The sequence below is a fragment of the Scylla paramamosain genome, chromosome 9 (genome assembly GCF_035594125.1).
Source record: "Scylla paramamosain isolate STU-SP2022 chromosome 9, ASM3559412v1, whole genome shotgun sequence".
Taxonomy (NCBI): domain Eukaryota; kingdom Metazoa; phylum Arthropoda; class Malacostraca; order Decapoda; family Portunidae; genus Scylla; species Scylla paramamosain.
This window is the reverse complement of record NC_087159.1, coordinates 9822501-9845000: the sequence shown is the minus strand read 5'-3', so window position 1 is coordinate 9845000 and position 22500 is coordinate 9822501. Positions and strand designations below refer to the sequence as shown.

The 22500-nt window shown below is 43.3% G+C and overlaps 1 protein-coding gene and 1 long non-coding RNA gene across 4 annotated transcripts in view; both read right to left on the bottom strand.

Annotated features, from left to right (window-relative positions):
* Nucleotides 1–1053, bottom strand: part of LOC135103550 (uncharacterized) — a 61954-nt gene extending 60901 nt beyond the window's left edge. The window contains exon 1 of the long non-coding RNA XR_010270108.1: nt 863–1053. This is a non-coding gene — a long non-coding RNA (uncharacterized LOC135103550). The remainder of the gene's footprint in view (nt 1–862) is intronic.
* A 915-nt stretch (nt 1054–1968) lies between these two features.
* The window catches only part of LOC135103546 (head-specific guanylate cyclase-like), an 83566-nt gene continuing 63034 nt past the window's right edge, over nt 1969–22500 (bottom strand). For all 3 annotated transcript variants that reach the window (XM_064009970.1, XM_064009971.1, XM_064009968.1), the window contains exons 7-11: nt 21879–22058; nt 20642–20780; nt 17401–17567; nt 16684–16982; nt 1969–6391 (exon numbers count right to left, since the gene is read on the bottom strand). In XM_064009970.1, the coding sequence (XP_063866040.1) occupies nt 6199–6391; nt 16684–16982; nt 17401–17567; nt 20642–20780; nt 21879–22058 (978 nt within the window). In that variant the 3' untranslated portion in view covers nt 1969–6198. The remainder of the gene's footprint in view (nt 6392–16683; nt 16983–17400; nt 17568–20641; nt 20781–21878; nt 22059–22500) is intronic.

The following is a 22500-nucleotide window of genomic DNA, read 5'->3' as shown; positions in this document are numbered from 1 at the left end:
GTCACTACAACTGCACCTGCCCTACGATATCAGTGCCTTCACTGCCAGCAAATCTTTCACAGTCCACCGCTGCCACGCCCATCCCTTGCCACCCACATGCCATCACCTTTCAGCAGCACACGAGGCATCGCGACATTCCTTCATCATACCTCGAGATTAATCCCGCAACGCACATCACTGGATAATTAACATTTCTTGCTCTTACCAACGTGCTCTGACAAGTGGTGACGCAATGATTCACTGAAGGTCCCCGAATGAACGGACGAAAACACTTCAAAGGCAAATCATTATGTGTGTGTGTGTGTGTGTGTGTGTCGGAAAGGTAAATGGTGTACCGCTTGTTCATTATTTAATATTTTCTCCCTAATTGCCATTTACCCGAATAAACATACAAATATAAGTCTCTCTCTCTCTCTCTCTCTCTCTCTCTCTCTCTCTCTCTCTCTCTCTCTCTCGAGCATTCCAAGAGAACGAGGAGGAGGAGGAGGAGGGAGGACAGTATGACGAGGACGAGGAGCAAGAAGAGGAAGAGACAGAGGAGGAAGGGGTTGGAGGAGTAAGGAGAGGAGGAAGGGGAGGGAGGAGGCACAGAATGAGTCGCAGGCCTCTCTTGTTCGGCACGTCCAAAGCGAAGCACGAATAGCTGCTTCACTTCCAAGGAACAAAAACGAACCTTCATTACTCAAGAGGATGCGTTTCCTACACCGACTCTCAGCAAATGCCACTATTGTTGTCTTCTTCCGTGTGTGTGTGTGTGTGTGTGTGTGTGTAAGCCCATCCCATGTGTGTTGAAATTCTATCCGCACACACATACACACACACACACCGAATATATTTACTTAGGAAGCCACGGAGCACTCACCTTCACTTCCGTGTTGGTTAGGGTCAGGGTCATGTCACTCCACAAGGCACCAGGAACACCTTAAGTCACTACAAAACTGTGTGGTCATTAAGAGCACCGAGATGATTACAGATATCGAGTCACTCACCACCACGCGGCCCCCTCACCTAATTCACTGACCACAGTTTGATTGCGTAAACACCGCCAGGAGCTCCATCTGGTGAGAGGTGCTTCCCGTTTTCCTTTTAATGGTAAACTTTTATATTTATCTTTGTTGCTGTGATGACGCTTTCAGAGAGAGAGAGAGAGAGAGAGAGAGAGAGAGAGAGAGAGGGGTATATGTGCTAGGAATGAAAGCAGTTACGTTACAAATTTTCCACATTCTGAATAAACATTATATGCATGACAACATTTTCACAGCCATAAAAGTGACCGCGATAATCCAAATTTAAATCTGCACTCGCCTCGCTTCACCGGCGCGTGACTGGCGGCGGTGTGTGTGTGTGTGTGTGAGGCATGGATGGACTGTCAACATTTCATCACTCAGCTGTGTTCTCGTCGCCAAGAAATTAATGTGGAAGCGAAATGTATTGAGATTAAATGGTGACTTAAACTTGGGATCCAGTAATTGCTATTCCTCTTTGTTACCTTCACGACCACGCTTGTCCTCCACTTTCTATTAGTGTATTCATGCAATTGCCGTGTGTATAAATGTATGTAAGCATTTTTTTTTTCTTTTCGCTTACATGCCAGGGGAGGACGAGAAAAAAATTTAAAATGCTCCCAAAAAGTTAATTGAAAGAGATTCCGAAGCCTTTAGGTTTGTTTGTATAAGAATGAAGGTTAGATTGAGGGATAGATGGATGGCTGAATATATTTTTTTTTCTTTTCTTTTCGTGTAAATACCTGCTGAGGATGGGGGAAAATTGAAAAAGGCTTCTAAAAAGTTAATTGAAATAGACTCTGGAGCATATTTTTTTGTGGATATATATGAATGGAGGGATGGATTGAGGGATAGATGGATGGCTGAACTTGGATGAATATACACACACACACACACACTCTCTCTCTCTCTCTCTCTCTCTCTCTCTCTCTCTCTCTTGTCTAGGATAATAAAACACACGATATACAAGTGAGACATTGATTCCAGCGGCATATTTTACATTATGATACATTAACTTTCCCCTTCTCTTCCTCCTCCTCCTCCTTTTCACTTCTTCCTCTTCCTCCTCCTCCTCCTCCTCCTCCTCTTCCCTTTCCTTGAACGAATTCCTGAAGCGAGTTGGGGACAAGATAAAAAAAATCTCATCGTTTTGACCTCATGAAACTGCAAGAATCTGAGGCGGGTAGACGTGAGGGAGCGAGAAAGGGGGGAGGATACGGTAGGAGTAAGGGAGGGGAAATGAGGTGTAGACGAGAGAAATGAGGAGGAAACAGAGGGAAAGAGGAATTTAAGGAGGGAGGAGAAAGGCAAAATAAACGATTAGGTCAGGGTAGAGAGGGATGGACGTGGGTTTTGCATGGATATATATATATATTAGGAGAGGTGAGTGGCTGGGAGACGGATAGACAAACGTGCCGGGAAAGGGGGAGTGACGGATTTAGGAGCTGAGGGGTGGGGCAGGGAAGGGAGTAATTGGTGAAACATATCCTGGTGAAGGGAGGAAGAGGAACACCATACACGTAGAAAAGTAGACGTAGCGTTCGATCTTGTGTTCTATCTTGGCCTTTCTTCTCTCGCTCTGTTGTAAGGTGCTTTTGTTTGTGTATGGGAGGAAGAGGAAGAGGAAGAGGAGGAAGGGAAAAGGGAGAACAATAACAAGAACAAGAATAAGAATAAAAAAACAAGAACAAGAACAAGACGAACAAGAACAAGAATAAGAAAGAACCACAGGCGTTGAAAAAAAAAATGTTAATAATGACCCCAAATATTCACAAGGGAAATTATTTTAAATCACCTGTGTATGTATGTATAGTAATTTCCAGGCGGCCAAGGTGAACACAGGATCGAACTCTTTCATTATAACACGGCATTTTTTAAAAGTTAGTATTCTTTTATTTAGTTAGTTATCTTTTTACAATATTTCGACACTCTCTCTACGGGTGAAGCTGCCCGAAGGACCGGAATAGAGGCAAAGGCTTCTGTAGACTCTGTAGAAGCTGCTACAAGACGCACATAATGACTAGAAGGTGTTGCCGGAACGTGACACACACCAGGAAGCTATTTACGTGACTACAGGCTTCCCACACTCTTGAAGAACGGAGACTGTGGTAGTGGTGATGGTGGTGGTGGTGGTGGTGGTGGTGGTGGAGGTGGTGTGCTGTGGGGCAAGGCTAGCCTGGACTGGGAGACGTGGGGACTGACCTGGACTGGGGTGAAGGGGCAGGAAAGGTTTGGTTTATGTAGTATATACACACACTTCTTCACTACCCACCGAGAGAATGAACTGCATCACCACCTGATACAGTACTACGGTCGGTGAATGCATCGTAATATCACGGGAGTTTTGTTTAGGTTTTTTTGTCGACTAGTAATAAGAACGTAAAATTTGGCCTACGCTTGTTGTGTCGAGGGACGTGCATCGCTCCTACAGCTGGTGGGCGTTGTGGCGAACTTCCTGTCAGCTTTCAGAGTTGTTTATGCCCTAAAAAAGCACCATTATTAAAAACAATATTATACATATACATGCCAGCCAGTCGAGGGGCAATAATAGTAATACTTTGGTGATAAATAAAGCTAATCTCATGTTTATCTCCTCTAGTAATGATTCAACAGCAACAGAAACAAAAATAAATACTTGGTTTATAGCTATGGCTCATGTATGAACTATTCTCATGGTAGCGTATCGTTACCATGAAGGTGATTATTGACAAGAGAGCTAGTACCGTTACTCGTACTTCCCATCTCCTTAACATCACAGGCAACCACTGAGGAATGAGAACGTGGAGGTAAACGTCACGGAAACCGATAGGGAAACTACCAATGAGATGAGAGGAAAGCACGTCACGGAAACCAGTCAGACACTTACCAATGAGGATGAGACTAAAGCACGACGTCTTGCAACTAACTGGCAAGATATCAATAAGAATGAGAGTACAACATGACGTCACGTGATCTTACAGCCAACAAAAAATTTCAGTTAGACTTTGACGCGCACTCCGAAAGTCTTTGATCTCACATAAAGATTATTTTGAAAACCACAGAGATAATTAGTGAGGTTCTCGTACTTTTTTTTTTAGTGATGGTGCAGAATTCATGTCAGTCTTCCACTAGAAGCATGAAAAAACATCCTTGAGAACACTGATAAGTTCCACAAGAACCTGTAAAAAGTAGTAGAGATCCAAGTACGGCGCCAAAACGTTTCAGAACCACATTTTTACCATCATGTAAATAACAAGTAGTAACTAAACCACCACGCGGGGGAGGCAATGAAGCTGTGACGTCACACTGACAACCAAACCAATGAACAGTGGAAACAGAATCCTGACGTCACGAACGGATGCACCAGTCACTGGGGAGATGATACCTACGAAGGACTAATCAGGCAAAAGTACAGCTTGACGTCATATTTAACCAAGACGAACAAGAAGTATAAATAAAACACAGACGAGGTAACATAACATTACTGAGGTAAAACATTCGCTAACGTAGTGCTGCAAATGGGGGAAAAATATCGACAAAACTGTGCAGACTGTTTTTTGAAGATAAGAACAATAATGCACTCCTTTCCTTTTGTATAACTTGCTGACAGAAGAAATTATCGAACAGAAGAGGAGCGCAAATTATCAATAATACATTTCCTTTTTTTTTTTTACTGTTGTGTGCACTACTGATGAGGAATAGCTCTCTTTTGTATATTGTTGTGTATTGTGCGTTCCGATACTATGTACATGGGTATAAGTAAGTACACACTACGGGAAATGTAGTAAAAAAAAAATGAAGAAGAGAAAGAGACGCGAGGCAGAAGAATTATAAATAAGACATACAAACATACAAAAATACCTCTAGAAACTAACTATACGAAGACCAAAATACAACGTAAAACACAACAACAAATACGGTAAATATGATTGACAAGGAACGACATCTCTCTCTCTCTCTCTCTCTCTCTCTCTCTCTCTCTCTCTCTCTCTCTCTCTCTCTCTCTCTCTCTCTCTCTCTCTCTCTCTCTCTCTCTCTCTCTCTCTCTCTCACACACACACACACACACACACACACACACACACACACACACACACACACACACACACACACACACACACACACACACACACACACACACACACACACACACACGGAAAAAAAAAACTATAAGAGAATCAATAAACGAGAAATACAGAACCGGTAACCTCTTGAGGACCACAATAACACTCGTCCCTGAAAAACCCATAAAGGAAAAACACAGGTAACAATAAATCATCTCCTTACGATAGCCTGTGAGAGAGAGAGAGAGAGAGAGAGAGAGAGAGAGAGAGAGAGAGAGAGAGAGAGAGAGAGAGAGAGAGAGAGAGAGAGAGAGAGAGAGAGAGACGAAGCAACACTCCTCTCCCTGTATTCCGCCTCGCACTGAGACACAAGGCAGACAGTTTGGCTTTTATTATGCTCCTGATGGCGTCTGTCTGATGCCCGAGACGTGGCGGAGATCAGGGAGGCGGAGGCGACTCTAATACCACGATACGACGCTTGAAATAAACGGGAGGAAAGAAAATATAGAGGCTTTCATAAGATATCAAAGAATTAGCAGTCATTTTGGACATAAATTCAGCTATATTATATTATTTTCTCTCTCTCTAGGTGTGTGTGTATATATATATATTTATATATTATTTTGTGTATATCCTACATAGCAAAGGCTTTAATATACAAATTATTATATTAAAATAGTTCAGAATAAGAGCGACGGTATGTACAAGAATATAATTATGTATATATACTTTTCTTTTTAAGTTTTTTAGATTTTCATTATTTCTATCAACGTCGCCCAGCCATCATACTCACACACACACACACACACACACACACACACACACACACACACACATATGCAATCTTCACAAACCTGCTATTATCTAAACCTTAACACACACCTGACCTCACGATCACAGTTGCCTGTCTGTTCGCCTGGCTTAGTAATAATACACATATACATATTTGACTGCCTAAACACACACACACACACACACACACACACACACACACACACACACACACACACACACACACACACACACACACACACACACACACACAAACACACTCACACACACGTCCAGTGCAGATCCTTCATCCTTCACTATGTCTCCCAGCACCCAGTCATTCCTCCACCTACATAATCCTAGACGCCCTCAGGAGCTCCTCAGGAAGGTTCCAGCGAGAGGGCTCTCATGGCCGCGTCTATGTGTTCAGGGAGCGACGTGTCCGAGGGCAGGTCCCCGAAGTAATAGGCGTCCAGGAACCAAGGGATACCGGTCTCCTCTGCGGGGAAGTTCTTGGGCAAACAGTCTCGGTCCCTCGGCGTGAAGGACCAGCCAGGGGTCGCGGCGAGAATCCTGCAGGAGAGGAAAAAAGTTTGGAAGAGCTAAATTTTGTTGATATGGCGTGGTGATGAGGTGCGGTGGTTGCAGGTGGAATAACGGATGTTGGTTGATACTGTGAAGTGGAAGAGTTGATGTGCGTTTATGTTGTGACATGGTGAAGTGTGATGATGTTTAGATATGAAAAGTTTATGTTAATGTGAAAAGAAAAAAGTGTTCGTGTTATGACGTGGAAGGAAGTGAGTTCATATTAAGAGGAAAAGAAAAAGTTGAAGTGCGCCAATATTAAAATTTGGCACAGATAAAGTGTATTGATATCATGACGTGAAGGAGTTGAAGTGCGCAAATGTTATGACGTAGCAGGGAGGAAATGAACTGATATAATGTCAAAAAACAAAAAAAGTTGAAGTGTATTGATATCATCGCGAGAAAAGTTTAAGTGCTAGAATATATAAACATTTAAGAGTTGAAGTATGTTAATATTATGAAATGCCAGACATGAGCTACATTGATTAAATGCGAAGTAGAAATTAAATACAGTGATATAAAATACATATAAATACTGAAGTGCATTTATATTAAGATGTGGAGGAACATAAATATATTGATATCAGGATGTGAAAGGATTTGTTCTTATTCCCAGTCCTTTGAGCAGCGCCGAGTCACCACGAACAGCAGCGGGAGTGTCGCGGCGTGACAGATGGAGCACAGAGGATCGAGAGGCAGCCGGTATAAATTCCAGCTGTTTGCCATAAATTTCATCCAAGTTGCTTCTCCCGGCGATACCTCACGGTTATCTCCCCTAACATGCCTTTAACCCTGCCTTTACCCTCTCATCCGACCACAAATAACGAGAGAGAGAGAGAGAGAGAGAGAGAGAGAGAGAGAGAGAGAGAGAGAGAGAGAGAGAGAGAGAGAGAGAGAGCAGTGTAAGATGGCAGCGAGGTGAGTGGTGAGGGTGGCGGTGTGTGGAGGCGCACCACTAATGCCGCCACCAGCCTCACCCTAGCCCAGCGCGGGATAGGGAGGCAACATGAGCCGTAAAGTAATTACATAATAAATCTGGCCACGTCATCAAAGGCGTGATAAAGAATTAAAATTTATAATATTCCATTGCCTAGGGAACATAAAATAAGCACCCAGGTGCCAGTAATAAATTAGAACTCTCACCGTTGCTTGTGAACAACAAACTCACCCAAACACTGAATGCGCTTTGCTTACATCATGTCCTCTCGGTTCACCATTTGGGCGGAAGCGGAATTAAGAGACTGATGGCGCACAAGAAAACCTTATCAATGAAACTCACGGACTAAGTGTTGCATCTAAAAAAGTGTGGAGCCTCAAAGCCCGCGTGGACAGGGAGGAGCGCCGCATCACCAATGTGCAGAATAATTCATGCACATTACAAAATCATTGACACAAATGCAGGATGGACTGAACCAGTGCATGATACGCGGGCTTACTCGTATTAACGTTAAGTAAATATATACATTCTATGATGGACATCAGCCGGTGCACTGCTTTACAATGAGGTGCCGTTCAAAGTTCAATTTAGAAACCTTCCATTATTTTCTCCCAATACTGAAAGGAGAAATCGATGGAATGTAGCGCCTTAAAGCTCAGTGTCTGGAGTATAACCAAGACACAACCTTCTGTTTTTATTAACGCTTAATCAACTCTCCCTTTACACAATAAGTTATAGAACTGTTCGCTGCCACATGTAATAGGAATATGACACTTCATCTGCTTCTAAGGCATTCTTGGTAAAATTATTCTTCCCCATCACTTCTCCGTCCCTTAAGTACTGGATGCTTGTCCGCCGCCAGCATAGAAAAGAAAAAATCATCCGTGGAAGGAAATAAAGAAGGTTGTTACACACAATCATATATAAAGTATAGTATATCCAACCTTGTTATTTCAAACATCAATTATTATTAATCCCGGTTGTTACCAGTAAGCTCTGCCTAGTCTGATTTTTAAAATAGTTTTTTCTTAAACATCTTTCTATGCTTTCTTCGGGAGGGAAATATCAAGATGTCTTAAAAAATTAACTGACCGAGTTTTCCATTCTCTATTTCATTAACAGAGGCGAGTTTAGCGGAATGCATCTTTTCTTCTTTTTTTCAAAATTTTGTTTTTGTTGACCTTGCCTTTTTCACCTTTGCTGTAAGATGATTACGTTTTTTTTTTTTTTTTGTCCTTAGTGAAAAGATTAGCCTTTTAGAGTTTCTTGGTCCAACAAGGTTAGTAAGTTTACCTCAATAAAGTTGCCTTGATAATTGTAATATTTTCTCAAAGATAAGTTGGATTATTTTGAAGTGGAAAGCGTTGTTTATTTATATTTTAAGTCTGATAAAGGTAAGCGTCCTTGAGGCTCTCCTGCGAGAACACATTAATGAATATAATTTCATTAAATCCTGCCGAGCATCGCTCATCCACTCACAGCAGACGAGCGTCCTGCTTGAAGGTTCCGTTGGCACTCACTTAGTTTCGAGGAAATGAAGCGACATCTGTCATGTAATTATTGTTCCTCTGTTAGTGCCATTTTCACACACTAAGAACAATTTGGCGAGTATCAGTGTACAGGAATTGCTATATAAAAAAACATTTATATTGCTCATTTTTTCCCCTAGAAATGGAGCACTTTACGTTTACAATATTGCCGCTCGACCGTTCGCACCGCGGGCTGGCATTTGATCTTGCAGCAATGTCACTGAAGAGAAAGTAAGCGAGATGACAGCCTGAGGATTCAATTTAATTACTAAAAAGAAGAGGAAAATATAACATTCTAACACAGCCTTCAAATACGGCATGTACCACGCAAATTGGTAAAAAAAGCAGCAGAACAGCTTTCACGTATTAAATAGCACCTCACAGTTCTTTGTCTGTGTGCAGTGCAGCAACGTGGCGCGGCAGTAAGTGACGGGATTGAATTTGAAAATGTCACAATAACATATGATTAAATAAATACAAAACAGTAATGGCTGAATTACGAGAGGATTTTTAACTCATTGATTACGAAGGGCAACATTATAAAATTACTACAATCCTCTAGTGATATCAGATTAGGATGAGACTAATACGGTCCTGAAAAGGGTTAAGCAGCCAGCGTGACCCACAGGAGCCCTGCGCCGCCACGCACACCCCTGCACGCTGGCCATGCAGCAGCCACGGGTGCATATGTAGGAAGGCATAATTACAAAGGTATTACGTATGTAGGCGACTACATAAGTGACCAGACTGACATGAATGTTCGTGGGAATGAAATAGCGGTGTGTGTGTGTGTGTGTGTGTGTGTGTGTGTGTGTGTGTGTGTGTGTGTGTGTGTGTGTGTGTGTGTGTGTGTGTGTGTGTGTGTGTGTGTGTGTGTGTGTGTGTGTGTGTGTGTGTGTGTGTGTGTGTGTGTGTGTGTGTGTGTGTGTGCGTGCGTGTGTGTGTGTGGGCGTTTGTTTTTATCTGTATCTCTGTACGTGCATAACTCTCTCTCTCTCTCTCTCTCTCTCTCTCTCTCTCTCTCTCTCTCTCTCTCTCTCTCTCTCTCTCTCTCTCTCTCTCTCTCTCTCTCTCTCTCTCTCTCTTATTTTATCTATTAATAGTATTCCATTCTTCTTTTCATACACCGATCCACATTTTTCTGTTCCCTGACGAAGACAAACCAGACACCTGAAAAGTGCTCAAAAATAGTATAGCTCTTGTTCCCTCACAAAGGAAATTTTTGCGTGGACTTGCAACTCTTTACCAGCGCGAGAGGAGTAATGATAGAGAGAGAGAGAGAGAGAGAGAGAGAGAGAGAGAGAGAGAGAGAGAGAGAGAGAGAGAGAGAGAGAGAGAGAGAGAGAGAGAGAGAGAGAGAGAGAGAGAGAGAGAGAGAGAGATGAATGAATAAAGAATAAATAAATAGATTAAAAAATATATACATCTAAACTGACCACCCCACGGCGAGTCAGGCACACAGACATAGATAAACTTACACACACACACACACACACACACACACACACACACACATGACATAGTGGCGCAGTGGTTAAAGCCCCGATTCAGAATCAGGAGGGCCCGAGTTTGATTCCCGAGCCAGGTCAAAAGTCAGATGTAGCCCCTGTTCACCTAGCAGTGATTCGGTACCAGGCTGATGTAAATCTGGAGCTGTGACCCGCTGCTAAGGGATGAGAAGCAAGCAAACACCTGAAAAATACGAGTACACGGGGTGGCCTGATCATCCCGCGCCTGGCTCTCTAGGTTGGTCGGCGCCAAGTGACAGCCATACTCTCTCTTTGTAAGGTACTTTCTTAAGGTTAATGTAGACATAAGTCATAGTATATAAGTTAATATGTAATATGCGCATTTTCAGCCGATAAGGTTGCCAACAAATTAACCGAACACAAAAAACATACTTTTCACCATTACATCGATGGTACTCAGTGATACACGCACACACGCACACACACACACACACACAGACACCTTTGTTAACTCGTCACTCCAGCCCATTCATTTCCACCTCCCCTCCCACCTCTCTCTCTCTCTCTCTCTCTCTCTCTCTCTCTCTCTCTCTCTCTCTCTCTCTCTCTCTCTCTCTCTCTCTCTCTCTCCCATCCTTCCTTTCTGTCTCTCCTATATTCAATTCATCTCCCGTCCTTTCCTCGTCCACGCCTATCGTTCTTATTCTCATCCCCAACACCAACCCTTGCCTCCTTCCTTTCCTTTATATTCAGGTTTCCTTCTTCCATTGTCTACTGCATTCCTCCCTCCATCCTTTCTTTCCTCTCTCCATTACCTAAACTATTCATATTCACCGTCAAAACCTTTACATTTCTTTTTTTCCTTTCATCTCCTTGTTTCCTTCCTCAAACGGTGAAAGGGAGAACGAAGGAATAGAAAATAGGGAGAGGGGTGAGCGATGACAGACAAGAAGAGATCTAGAAAGTAAGGAAAAGGGAAGGGAAGCAAGAAAAGAATGACAGGGGGACGAGGGAAAAGGACGCAGTAAATGAAGGAGAGGTGATAGATTTGATGAGAAGATGAGTCTTAAAAACGAAAAGAAAAGGGAATAAAGAAACCTTGAGTTTTAATGGGAAAAAGGCAAAAGGAGGAAGAAAAAGTTGGGAAGTGAAAAAGAAGAATGTTAATTTATGGGGTAAAGAGAAAAGCAGGATGGAAGGGAGGAAATGAAGGAGGGTGATGAAAGACTAATGGAAATGAATGACACACACTGAATGTAAAGATTTCCTCTGTATATTGCCTCTTTTTTTTTCCCCCCTTAGTTTTCACCGTACTCCCACACTCCACTCACTCCTGGCACTCGCTGGTTTTAATTCTGCCTCCTTTTTGTGCATGTCTTTCTCTGTGCTTCTATTTCTGTGCTTGTCTCGTCTGCTTACTTGTCTTTCTCTTTGTGTCTGTATGTCTGTCTGTCTCTTTCCTTCATTGCTAATTCTTAATCAGTGTATTTCTTTCAGCTTTAGTGTGAAGATCTTTGCTTCCTTCCTTCCTCTCTTTAATCCTTCCCTCTTTCTCGTCTCTTTCTTCCTCAGTCTTGTTATACTCTTTTGACTACTTCCCTTAACCCAGCCATCCTCTCTTATTTTCTCCCTCCACTACTTCCCTCTTTCTTGACTCTTTCTTCTTTCATCTCTCTCTCTCTCTCTCTCTCTCTCTCTCTCTCTCTCTCTCTCTCTCTCTCTCTCTCTCTCTCTCTCATCTTTCCTCCCACTCATCTCATCTCCACGCTCCCAACACCTGCATCTCATCAGGTAGTTTCGGGAGAACACGTTGGTTGAAATCCTCACACCGCACCTGCCTGACCCTCCTCGCCTCCCGTTGCCTCCCCTGGCCTCGCCTCTCCACACTCGCTCCCTCCCACGCTTCCTCTACCCGGCACTTTCCTACCTTCTCGTACATCCCGATCTCATTCCGCCTCGTGCGCTTCACACACCTCCCTAGCACCCTTCCTCAACTCAGCAACACCTCCTAAACCGCGCCCCATTACAGTTTCCACCGTCCCTGCCTCGTTCTACCTTGCATGGCAGTCAAGGCACCACCACTACCTCCACCACCACTGCCTCCTCCACCACTACGTCTACCTCCTCTTCCATATCACAGGGTAAATGGACCGACAACCGCAACAACTATGAACATGAGTAAAGTATATTTTAGTGTTGTAAGTGGGTTGGTAAGGTGTGTAAGCATTTAGTTCTATAAAGTTACATGCACCGCTACTTCTACTTCCACCTCCTCTTGTACAATTCTGGGTAAAAGGACAGACATCAGCAACAACTAAGAACATGAGCAAATTATATTTTAACGTGGTGAATGTAGTTGGTAAGTTATGTAAGTATTTAGTTCTGTGAATTTACATATATATATATATATATATATATATATATATATATATATATATATATATATATATATATATATATATATATATATATATATATACGCTGCACTTCAAAATGTTTGTTGGTGTGGTTACTATGTTGTTCAGAGAGAATTCAGTTTCAGAAAAGATAAATTGTTCTTTTCTAGTACTGGTATTTCGGTAATAATAATCTAAGTTGTGCTGCAAGACGGTAAAATTATAAACTCCTGGTCTGTAAACTTAGCCAATCACAATAAACATTTGCAGCAACTCCTGGTGGCAAGTACGAGTCGGGGAGATCAGGATAAAGAGCTGCTTTTTAGTGAGCAATAAGCGGACTTTTGTTGGCGTGTGTTTTCCCTGTGCTACTCGTTTAGATCTGTAGCATTTATAACACAGAGAGAGAGAGAGAGAGAGAGAGAGAGAGAGAGAGAGAGAGAGAGAGAGAGAGAGAGAGAGAGAGAGAGAGAGAGAGAGAGAGAGAGAGAGAGAGAGAGAGAGAGAGAGAGAGAGAGAGAGAGAGAGAGAGAGAGAGAGAGAGAGAGAGAGAGAGAGAGTCTGTGAGGCACCGTATATTCGTGTCTAAAAACCTAATCCACCCTCACTCAATACCAAAAAAAAGTGTCACAAACCAATACCCCCTGGAGGTGAAGTGGCTCTTTGCACGCACACAGTTCCCAGTTTAGGTGCAATTAGAGCAATCAAGGCCAGGATCACCTTTCTGGCGCAACAATGCAAATGGACATGAAACTCTGCCTCTCCTCCTCCTCCTCCTCCTACTCCTACTCCTCCTCCTCCTCCTCCTTTTCTCCTCCCACTACCTCTCTCTAGCTCTCCGTCTCTCGTCCCCTCTCCCTTTCATTTTCCTCTCCTCCCACCACATCCCTCTGAACTTTCCCCCTCCCTCCACTTCCTCCTCCTCTCCTCCTTTCCTCTCACTACCTCCCTCTAGCTCTCCTTCCCTCGTCCCCTCTCCCTTTCTTTCATCTTCCTCCCACAACTTTCCTCTCCCCTTCCTCTCGTCGCAGTCTTCCTCTCTCTCTCTCTCTCTCTCTCTCTCTCTCTCTCTCTCTCTCTCTCTCTCTCTCTCTCTCTCTCTCTCTCTCTGTTTTTCTCCTTCTCCTCTTTCTTCTCTCGTTTCCCTTTCCTTTACTCTTTCCTCTCCACTCACGAACTTTCTACATGCTAACCTCTTCATTCTTCTTCTTTTCTCTTCCTCTCCTTCTCTCCATTTCCTTTTTTTCCTTTCTCTGTTTCTCCTCCCCTCTCCCTTCCGTTCCCTTCCCTTCCCTCTCTCCTTCAACAACACTAACTACTCTTACTTCCAATCCAACGCTACAACTGCCCAATATTCTCTCTCTCTCTCTCTCTCTCTCTCTCTCTCTCTCTCTCTCTCTCTCTCTCTCTCTCTCTCTCTCTCTCTCTCTCTCTCTCTCTCTACTTCTCAAGGACCTTTCATCATTTTTCCTCATGTCTCTTCTATTTTTCTTCCTCATAACTTTCCTTTTCTTCTTCCTTCGTTTCTTTTTTTCTGTCGTCTCTCTTTCCCGTATTAATTTTCGCACTTTTCCTTTATTTTCGTCTCTTTTCCTTCCTCTCTCTCTCTCTCTCTCTCTCTCTCTCTCTCTCTCTCTCTCTCTCTCTCTCTCTCTCTCTCTCTCTCTCTCTTCCAACTTATTGTCTCTTTTCCCGCTCTCTAAAATTTCTCTTCGCCCATTTTTCCTCCTCTTCTTCTGCCCAGTCTCTCCCCTAACTTTTTACTTTGCCCTTCTCTTTTTTCCTTCCATCCAATCTCTTCCTAGCCTTTTTTTCCTTTGTTTCGTCTTTTTTTCCCCTCCGCCCAGTCTCCTCCTTCCCTCATTTTCCCCTGTGTCATCCCTTCCCTCCTCCGGCTATTCTCCTTGTCCTGTCTCTTTTCCCTCCAATCAGTCCCTCTCTCATTTTTTTCTCCAACCAGTCCATCCGTCTGACTTTCCTCCCCTCCAAAGACTCTCTACATCTCCCACCAACTTTTCCCTTGGTCTGTCTCTTCTTTTTCCACCCAACCAGTCCCTCCTCCAACTTCAGGTTCAACTCTTCAGTCTCTTTTTCCCTCCAAACTCTCCATCCTTCACTCAACTTCTGCCTTATCCCGTGTTTTTCCTCTCCAGTCAGTCTATTTCTCCCTTATTTTGATCTTTCTCGAAGTGTCTTTTTTTTTTTCCCTCCAAACACTTTTTAACTCCCTTAATTTTCCCCCTTTGCAACATCTCATTCCCTTCAAGCACTTCCTCCCTTCCCACACTCTCCCCCTTATCTTGTCTACTCTCTCTCAAAACAGTCTATTTTTCTCTATCTTTCTCCTTTGCCGATTCACATTTCCCCTCAGACGCCTTTTCCTCCAGAACTGTTTCCCCATCTTTTTTTTACCTTCAGATGCTCTTTTCCTATTATAACTTTCTCCTTCATCCCATTTTTTTTTCTCTCCTACCAGTCTATCAATCTATTCCTTTTACTTTTCCTATGTTTAGTTTATTTTTCCCTCAAGATACTGCCTCCCTTCCCTAACTTTCCTGTTCATCACGTCTCTTTTCTCTCCAAATACCCTCTCCTTTACGTAACTTTTCCCTTTATCTCTTCTGCTTTCCCTCTTAGTAGTTTATTCATTCCACGTTTTCATCTTTCCCCATCTCTTTTTCTCTCCAAACACTCCCTAACATACCTGACTTTCCTTCTTTATTCCATCTCTTTTCTCTCCTACTAGTCTTTATCTCTCACCTTTTTCCCTTCCCCCTTCTCATTTTCCTCCCACCATTATTACCATAATTTCTCCTTTTTCTCCAGCTAGTTTATTCCTCAGCCAATATTTTCACTTTTTCCTATCTCTCTTTCCCTCCAAACAGTCTTTCCAACTTTCCATCCTTACCCCATCTCCTTTCCTTCCTACCAGTTTATCTCTTTCTCTCTCCCCCTCCTCTCTTACCCCTCCTCTCTTCCCTCCAAACACTCTATCTCTTCTAAAACTTTCTCCCTTTATTCCATCTGCTTTCTCTCCAACGAGTCTATTTCTCTCTTTCACTTTTTCTCATGTTCCAACCCTCCACCCCGGCATTGGCTTGGCTGCCATAACGGGAAATTCAGAAATTCGTCCCAATGGATTCGCAGGCGACGGTGCAGCGGAAAGTTGTGGCCAGATTAATTTCCAGCTAATTATTATTGCTCGGGGCAGGTGGCGGAGCAAAGAGGGATGGATTAACTAAGTTTGATTACCTGTGGTTTTAAGGATGTGGTGGTGGTGGTGTTGGTGGTGGTGGTTTTGTTCCTTTGTAGGTTAAAGTTTATTTTTGTAAGTCTCTCTCTCTCTCTCTCTCTCTCTCTCTCTCTCTCTCTCTCTCTCTCTCTCTCTCTCTCTCTCTCTCTCTCTCTCTCTCTCTCTCTCTCTCTGGGTCAACACAATGCACTCACTAGCCACATTGATCCGCAACACACACACACACACACACACACACACACACACACACTCGCCAACCAGACCATAGCCCTAACTTTGCCACAATAAATGTCAGCCTCCGCCACGTCGCGCAACGATTATAAAAGAAAAAAAATCAAACAACTCGAGAATAACACAAATTACCATCACAAAACCCATTCGTTGCACTGTGAACGGTTCAACTTTAGTCTTGTTCACCCACGGCAGCGGCAGGTACCACTACCACCGCCACTACTACTACTATTGCTGCTGCTAATGCTACTACTACTGATACTACCACCATCAGTTTTTCTCCGTGTTTTTGTGCACTTAAGGAAGGCTGACCGAGGGATATAAAATCAGAATAAAAAACCTTAGTTGCAGCATCCAGAAAGTTGAGTAGATAAGAGTCCTACTACCACTACCACTACTACTACTACTACTACTACTACTACTACTACTACTATTACTACTACTAACACCCCACCAAGTACTTACCTGTGGGTGGTCGGGCTGATGTGGATTCGTAGCGGCTCAGAGGTGGACTCAAACTGATTGGCGATGGTAACATTGGAGCCAAACATGCAGTAGCGTGGCATGGCAGTCCCAACCACACCCGCCAGCACCGGCCCTGTGTGTAGGCCTATGCGCATCTGGATAGGCTGGCCGTCGTGCGTGGTGTGGGAGGTGCAGGAGTACATCATTTTGAGCGCCATCCACGCCACTTGATGGGCGTGCCACGAGCTGCGTCGGTGGAGGTTGCCAGCCACACAGTACGCGTCTCCAATAGTCTCCACCTGCGAGGGGAGGATGTGGAAGAGGAGGTAGGAAAGAAGGAAGAGGAGGAGGAGGAGGAAGAGCAGGAGGAGGAGGAGGAGGAGGAGGAGGAGGAGGAGGAGGAGGAGGAGGAGGAGGAAAAAAAGGGAAGAGTAAAAGAATGAGGGTGAAAGATTTATGACATTAAAGTCTAACATAATTCGATTTGCGACACTTCTGACCACTCTCTCTTTCTCTCTCTCTATCTCTCTCTCTCTCTCTCTCTCTCTCTCTCTCTCTCTCTCTCTCTCTCTCTCTCCTCTCTCTCTCTCTCTCTCTGTCTCTCCCTTTCACTTACTCACTCACTCTTATTTTAATGATTAAGTTACCTTCAATCCTCACTCTTACCAACCACACACACACACACACACACACACACACACACACACACACACACACCTTGTACACGTCCAGCTGGCCACAGAAGGCGTCGAACTGGGTGTAGAGGTTCTGCAGCATGTTGATGACCATGATGGGCGTGGCGGTGGCGCAGATGGAGGTGAAGCCCACGATGTCACTGAACAGCATTGTCACCTCGTCGTGTTTCTCTGCCTGGATCACTTCACCTGCAGAGGAGAAGGGGAAGGGCAAAGAAAAGAAGAAAGAGGAGGAGGAGAAGGAGGAGGAGGAGGTAGAAAGTAAAAGGACGAAAAATAAGATCAAAAGAAAGGAAATAGCAAAGTAAGTAAAGAAAACGAGAGAAAAATACGAAAGTTACGATATGAGGTGAGGAAGAGGAGAAAGAGGAGGAGAAAGAGGAGGAGGAGGAGGAGGAGGAGGAGGAGGAGGAGGAGGAGGAGGAGGAGGAGGAGGAGAGAGGACAACGATGAATGAGAACAAGCGAACGTAATTAGCAAAGAAAGACCAAGAAAATAAAGAAGACAAAATTAAAGTGGGAGATATATGAACATGAAAGGAGGAGGAGGAGGAGGAGGAGGAGGAGGAGGAGCGAACAAGCGAGAGTAAAAGGAGGAAATTAAACAGGAGCCAAAAGAAAGAAGAAAAAGAAGGTAGATGAGCAGGAAAGGAGAAAAAAACGAAGAGGGTTAGTGGAGAAAGGTAAAAGAGAAAAAATAACACGGGTGGGGAATTCGAGATGAAAGGAAAGGAGTTACAGAAAATATCCCGGAGTTGTTGTTGGTGGTGGTGGTGGTGGTGGTGGTGGTGGTGGTGGTGGTGGAGGTGGCGATGGTGGTAGTAAGCGGGATAAAGAAAAAGTAAAAGACAAAGGCACAGTGAAAAGATAGTGTTAGCGACAAAGAGAAGGAAATTGAAAAAAAATATATGATATAATGGAAGAGGAGGAGAAGGAGGAGGAGAAGGAAGAGGTGGAGGCGGAGGCCGAGAAGGAGGAGGTGGAGGCGGAGGAGAAGGACGCAGAGAAAGCGGTGGGGGAGTGGGGAAAAGGAAGGTGAGGAGAAAGAGTAGAGAACGGGAACGAAAAATGACAACAGAATGAAAATGGAAAAATGAAAGAGGAAAATATCGAAGTGGAGGAGATAGAGTACGAGATACGATTATAAAGTGATTGAGATTGGGAAAGAGAAGAGAGGAAAAGTGGAGGGTACAGGTATGGAAGGAGGGAGGGAGGGAGGGAGAAAAGAGGTGGGATGGAGAGAGGGAGGAAACAAAGGGAGTCGTTAACAGATCGTCGTCCATAAGGAGAATAAACAGAGACTAATTGCTAATTGCCTCACCTCCCACTTACCTGAAGGAAAGACGAAAGGAGCCAATAATTACACTTAATGAGAATGGGTGTCCCTGAACAGGTAAATATCCGTTATCATTAATCAAAAGGTAGCAGTAATTTGTAATCATTACCACTTAACATATCACATCCACAAACATAAACAGGAGCAGTGAATTAAGGATTTATACATTAGAAAACAACCTAGCCACTGTCTCACATTTACTATTTGATATTAAAACTCTTATTTGGTGGCTTGAAATTCCATTAGCTTTGTTGATATATAGAATGCAATAGTAATCTGTCTGGGAAATCTCATGATAATAATTCTATTACTGCTATTATGTATGCTTTAAAACTTTTATATTGTGACGTAAAATTCCTTTAGATTTATTCATTGCAACTGGCACAGAAGGGAGGCGGGAAGATGCGCCTCATCCTGAACACACCGGTTTGGAAGCTGACGGCCGCAACAATAAGGCCACAGGACACCCACTAAGGTTTCCCAGAAACTGTCATGAGTCAGTATCAAACTCGCAAACTTCAGGGCGAGAGTCGAGCAGTGGTCAACAGCAAGATGAGACGCCTCAATCACTGCCATTGTGTTTAGTGTCTTTCCCTCAGTGTTTAGTCTTCTGATCTGCCGACAGATCTGCTTACAAAACCTGATATATTCTTAGCAGATCAGAAGAATTCAGTTTTTTTCCGTACCATGACAGTTTAATTTTAATTTATTTTTTTTATTCTTGATACCATTAAGAGATTGTATTTAGATTATATTTGTACTAACGGAACTCATTTCCAGTTACTTATCCTCTACTTTTACATCTATATTCATTTTCTTCTGACTAGTATCTCGTCTTACTAAGCTTGAACGTAGACTATAGCACAAAAAGACTTAGGACGGAGGGAAAACAGTAAAGACAAAGGAGACAAGTGCAGCAGGTTACTTGACTGTACCGAAAAGCCACCTAGGCCCTGATCGAGGTCACCTGCGGCACACCTACACCACTGCCACTCACTAACTTTTCCCCTCCCTCTCGCTGCACTTACAACTCCTATAATTGGTCAAGTTATAGACTGCGTCCTGTTTCCTCTCCTCCCCTCGTGATCCAAACAACTTACCTCCGCTTGAGAAAAAAATATATATAGTGGTTTCTGCTTGGACAGGAAATGGCGAATACCCGAAATAACTGCGTGGGGAATAAATATAAAGTGGTTTCCGCCTAAAAGTTAAATAAGGGATGGCCAGAAATAATCGCTTGAGGGAAAAATATATAAAGTGGTTTCTGGCTGGACGTTAAATGGGGGGAGTGCCAGAAATAATATTAATAAAAAAAATGTGAAAATTGTCAAACCAAAACATGTCGAGAATGAAATAAAAGTGGACTAATTGCTTACTGCTCGCTAATCTTTTTTTTTTTAGGGGTGTGCTTCTCTCTCTCCTCTCTCTCTCTCTCTCTCTCTCTCTCTCTCTCTCTCTCTCTCTCTCTCTCTCTCTCTCTCTCTCTCTCTCTCTCTCTCTCTCTCTCTCTCTCTCTCTCTCTCTCTCTCACCATGTCATCTCCAGCTCCCTATGGCGAGGCAATGGAATACAAAAGAGGAAACAAAAAGACGAGCTGGTTACTGTGAACCGAACAACTAACAGATCGAAGAGAAAAAACGTAAATAACACGAGTGAGATACGGAAACTGAAGAGAGAACAAATAAAATAACAACAGAATGAAAACGCATGAAAGAGCACATGAAGAAAAAAAAAAAAAAACAGCACTAAGTACATAAAAATAAGAAAAAAAAAAGAAACGTGCAAAGTAAATAAAAAATTAACCATGACGCCGCAAATACCAACAGACGCCGAGAGAAAGATGATCAAAACACAAACAAACACACACACACACACACACACACACACACACACACACACACACACACACACACACACATGACACTCACCGAGCCAGAGCCGCTTTGCAATATCTGGAGGAAAGATAAGGTGAAGGAGAGACACGTTCTTCTCCCTTTCCTTGTCAACGGCATTATTCGTCTCCTCTATAGAGTCCTTCAGCTGAGCCATCCTGCGCTTCAGACCGTCCTGCGGGGGGTAAACAAAGGGACCGTCCTGTTAGTGAGATGGGCTAAGAGGGGACACTGAAGGCCGGCAGAGAGGAGGGGATGGCTTTTCCGTCCTCCCTCACCTTCCTCTCTCTCTCTCTCTCTCTCTCTCTCTCTCTCTCTCTCTCTCTCTCTCTCTCTCTCTCTCTCTCTCTCTCTCTCTCTCTCTCTCTCTCTCTCTCTCTCTCTCTAATTGTAATACCAATGTGCTTTTCCTGGTTTTTCAAGTACTGTGGTTTACATTAAGAGTTTTCTCCTGGCTGTTATTTTCGTCCTGTGCTTTTTTGTCTAGTTCACATTAGTTTTTCCTTGCTACAATCCGTTGTTGCTGATGTTGCTTCAGCGTATTACTACATCATCAACAACTACTACTACCACTACTACTACTACTACTACTACTACTACTACTACTGTATCTGCTGTTATTACGTTCTACTAACATATAAGGAAAACCTCTATCTCACCAGCAGTCGTCACCTTAACAAATTATGTCACTCGAGCAAACGTTTCACACACATCGCAGCACAAACCCAGGTCACCTTACTCTCACAGAATACGAGTATATACCTGCCCCCCTCCCACACGTTCCCTTCCCACAGTGTTCCTTGCCAACTTGACCGTCCAGCCTCACTGCCACCCTGCCTTTCCAAATTCCCCCTCCGTACTTCCCTTTCAGCTACTCATTCTAGTTTACCTTTCTCAGCCTGTCATTTCAACTTAGTCTCTTATACTACCCTTCCACCCTCTCCTTCCAGTCTACATTTCTTTCCAGTTTACTCTTACTCGTTACAGTTTTTTCTCCCGTTATTTCTACTACTACATTTCCAGCATGTCTCTTTAGCCTGTATTTCTAGTCTGTTCTTCCAGGCTAATTCCAGTTTTTTCTTTCCAGCCTGTCCTTCCAGCCTACCTTTCTTTCCAGTTTACTCTTACTCATTATCGTTTTTATCCTGTTATTTCTAGACTACATTTTTTACCTGTCTCTTTGGCCTGTTTTGAGCATAATATTCCAATCTCCCTTTTAAGCCTGCCCTTTCAGACCCCTTTCCCTCCTGTAATTCCCCCGCACCTTTCTCACCTGAGCTCTGGATTGCTCCCCGACGAGTATAACGTCCCTCGTAGCGTCGTGGATGGAGATATCGGAGAGGAAGAGACCGCAGGAGGTGAGACCGCTGAGGCCGTCTAGGAGAGGTGATCCTACGAACAGAATCGAATCGCTCTCTGGACACTCCACCATTTGTCCCTTGAATTCCATGTTCTAGGGGGAAGGAGTATAAGGAAAGGATGAAAGTGTGGGGTTATAAAAGACGTAATGGAAGGTTATAATAGTTAAAGAAATTTATAATCGACAAAAAACTGAGTCACCACTTACACATTTAATTATATCTCCGTTTTCTATGAAGAAAGAGTAATGTAAAAATAGAAAAGAACGGGGAATTATAAAAGAAGTAATGAGAGGTTAAAATTAGCAAGGAAAAGATTGACAAACTAATAAAAATGACGGCATCTGGATTTAATCTTTTCAGTTTTTTTTAGTTTCATGTTCTGGAGAGAAGGGGACAAGAAAAGAAAGAGAAAAAAAGAAGATAATATTGAGTTAAAAAGAGCTCATGGAAAGTTCACACTAACAAAGAAGAGGATGAAAAGACTAAGAGAAATGAATCATTATCTGGACTGACGTTTGTCCATTGAGCTTCATG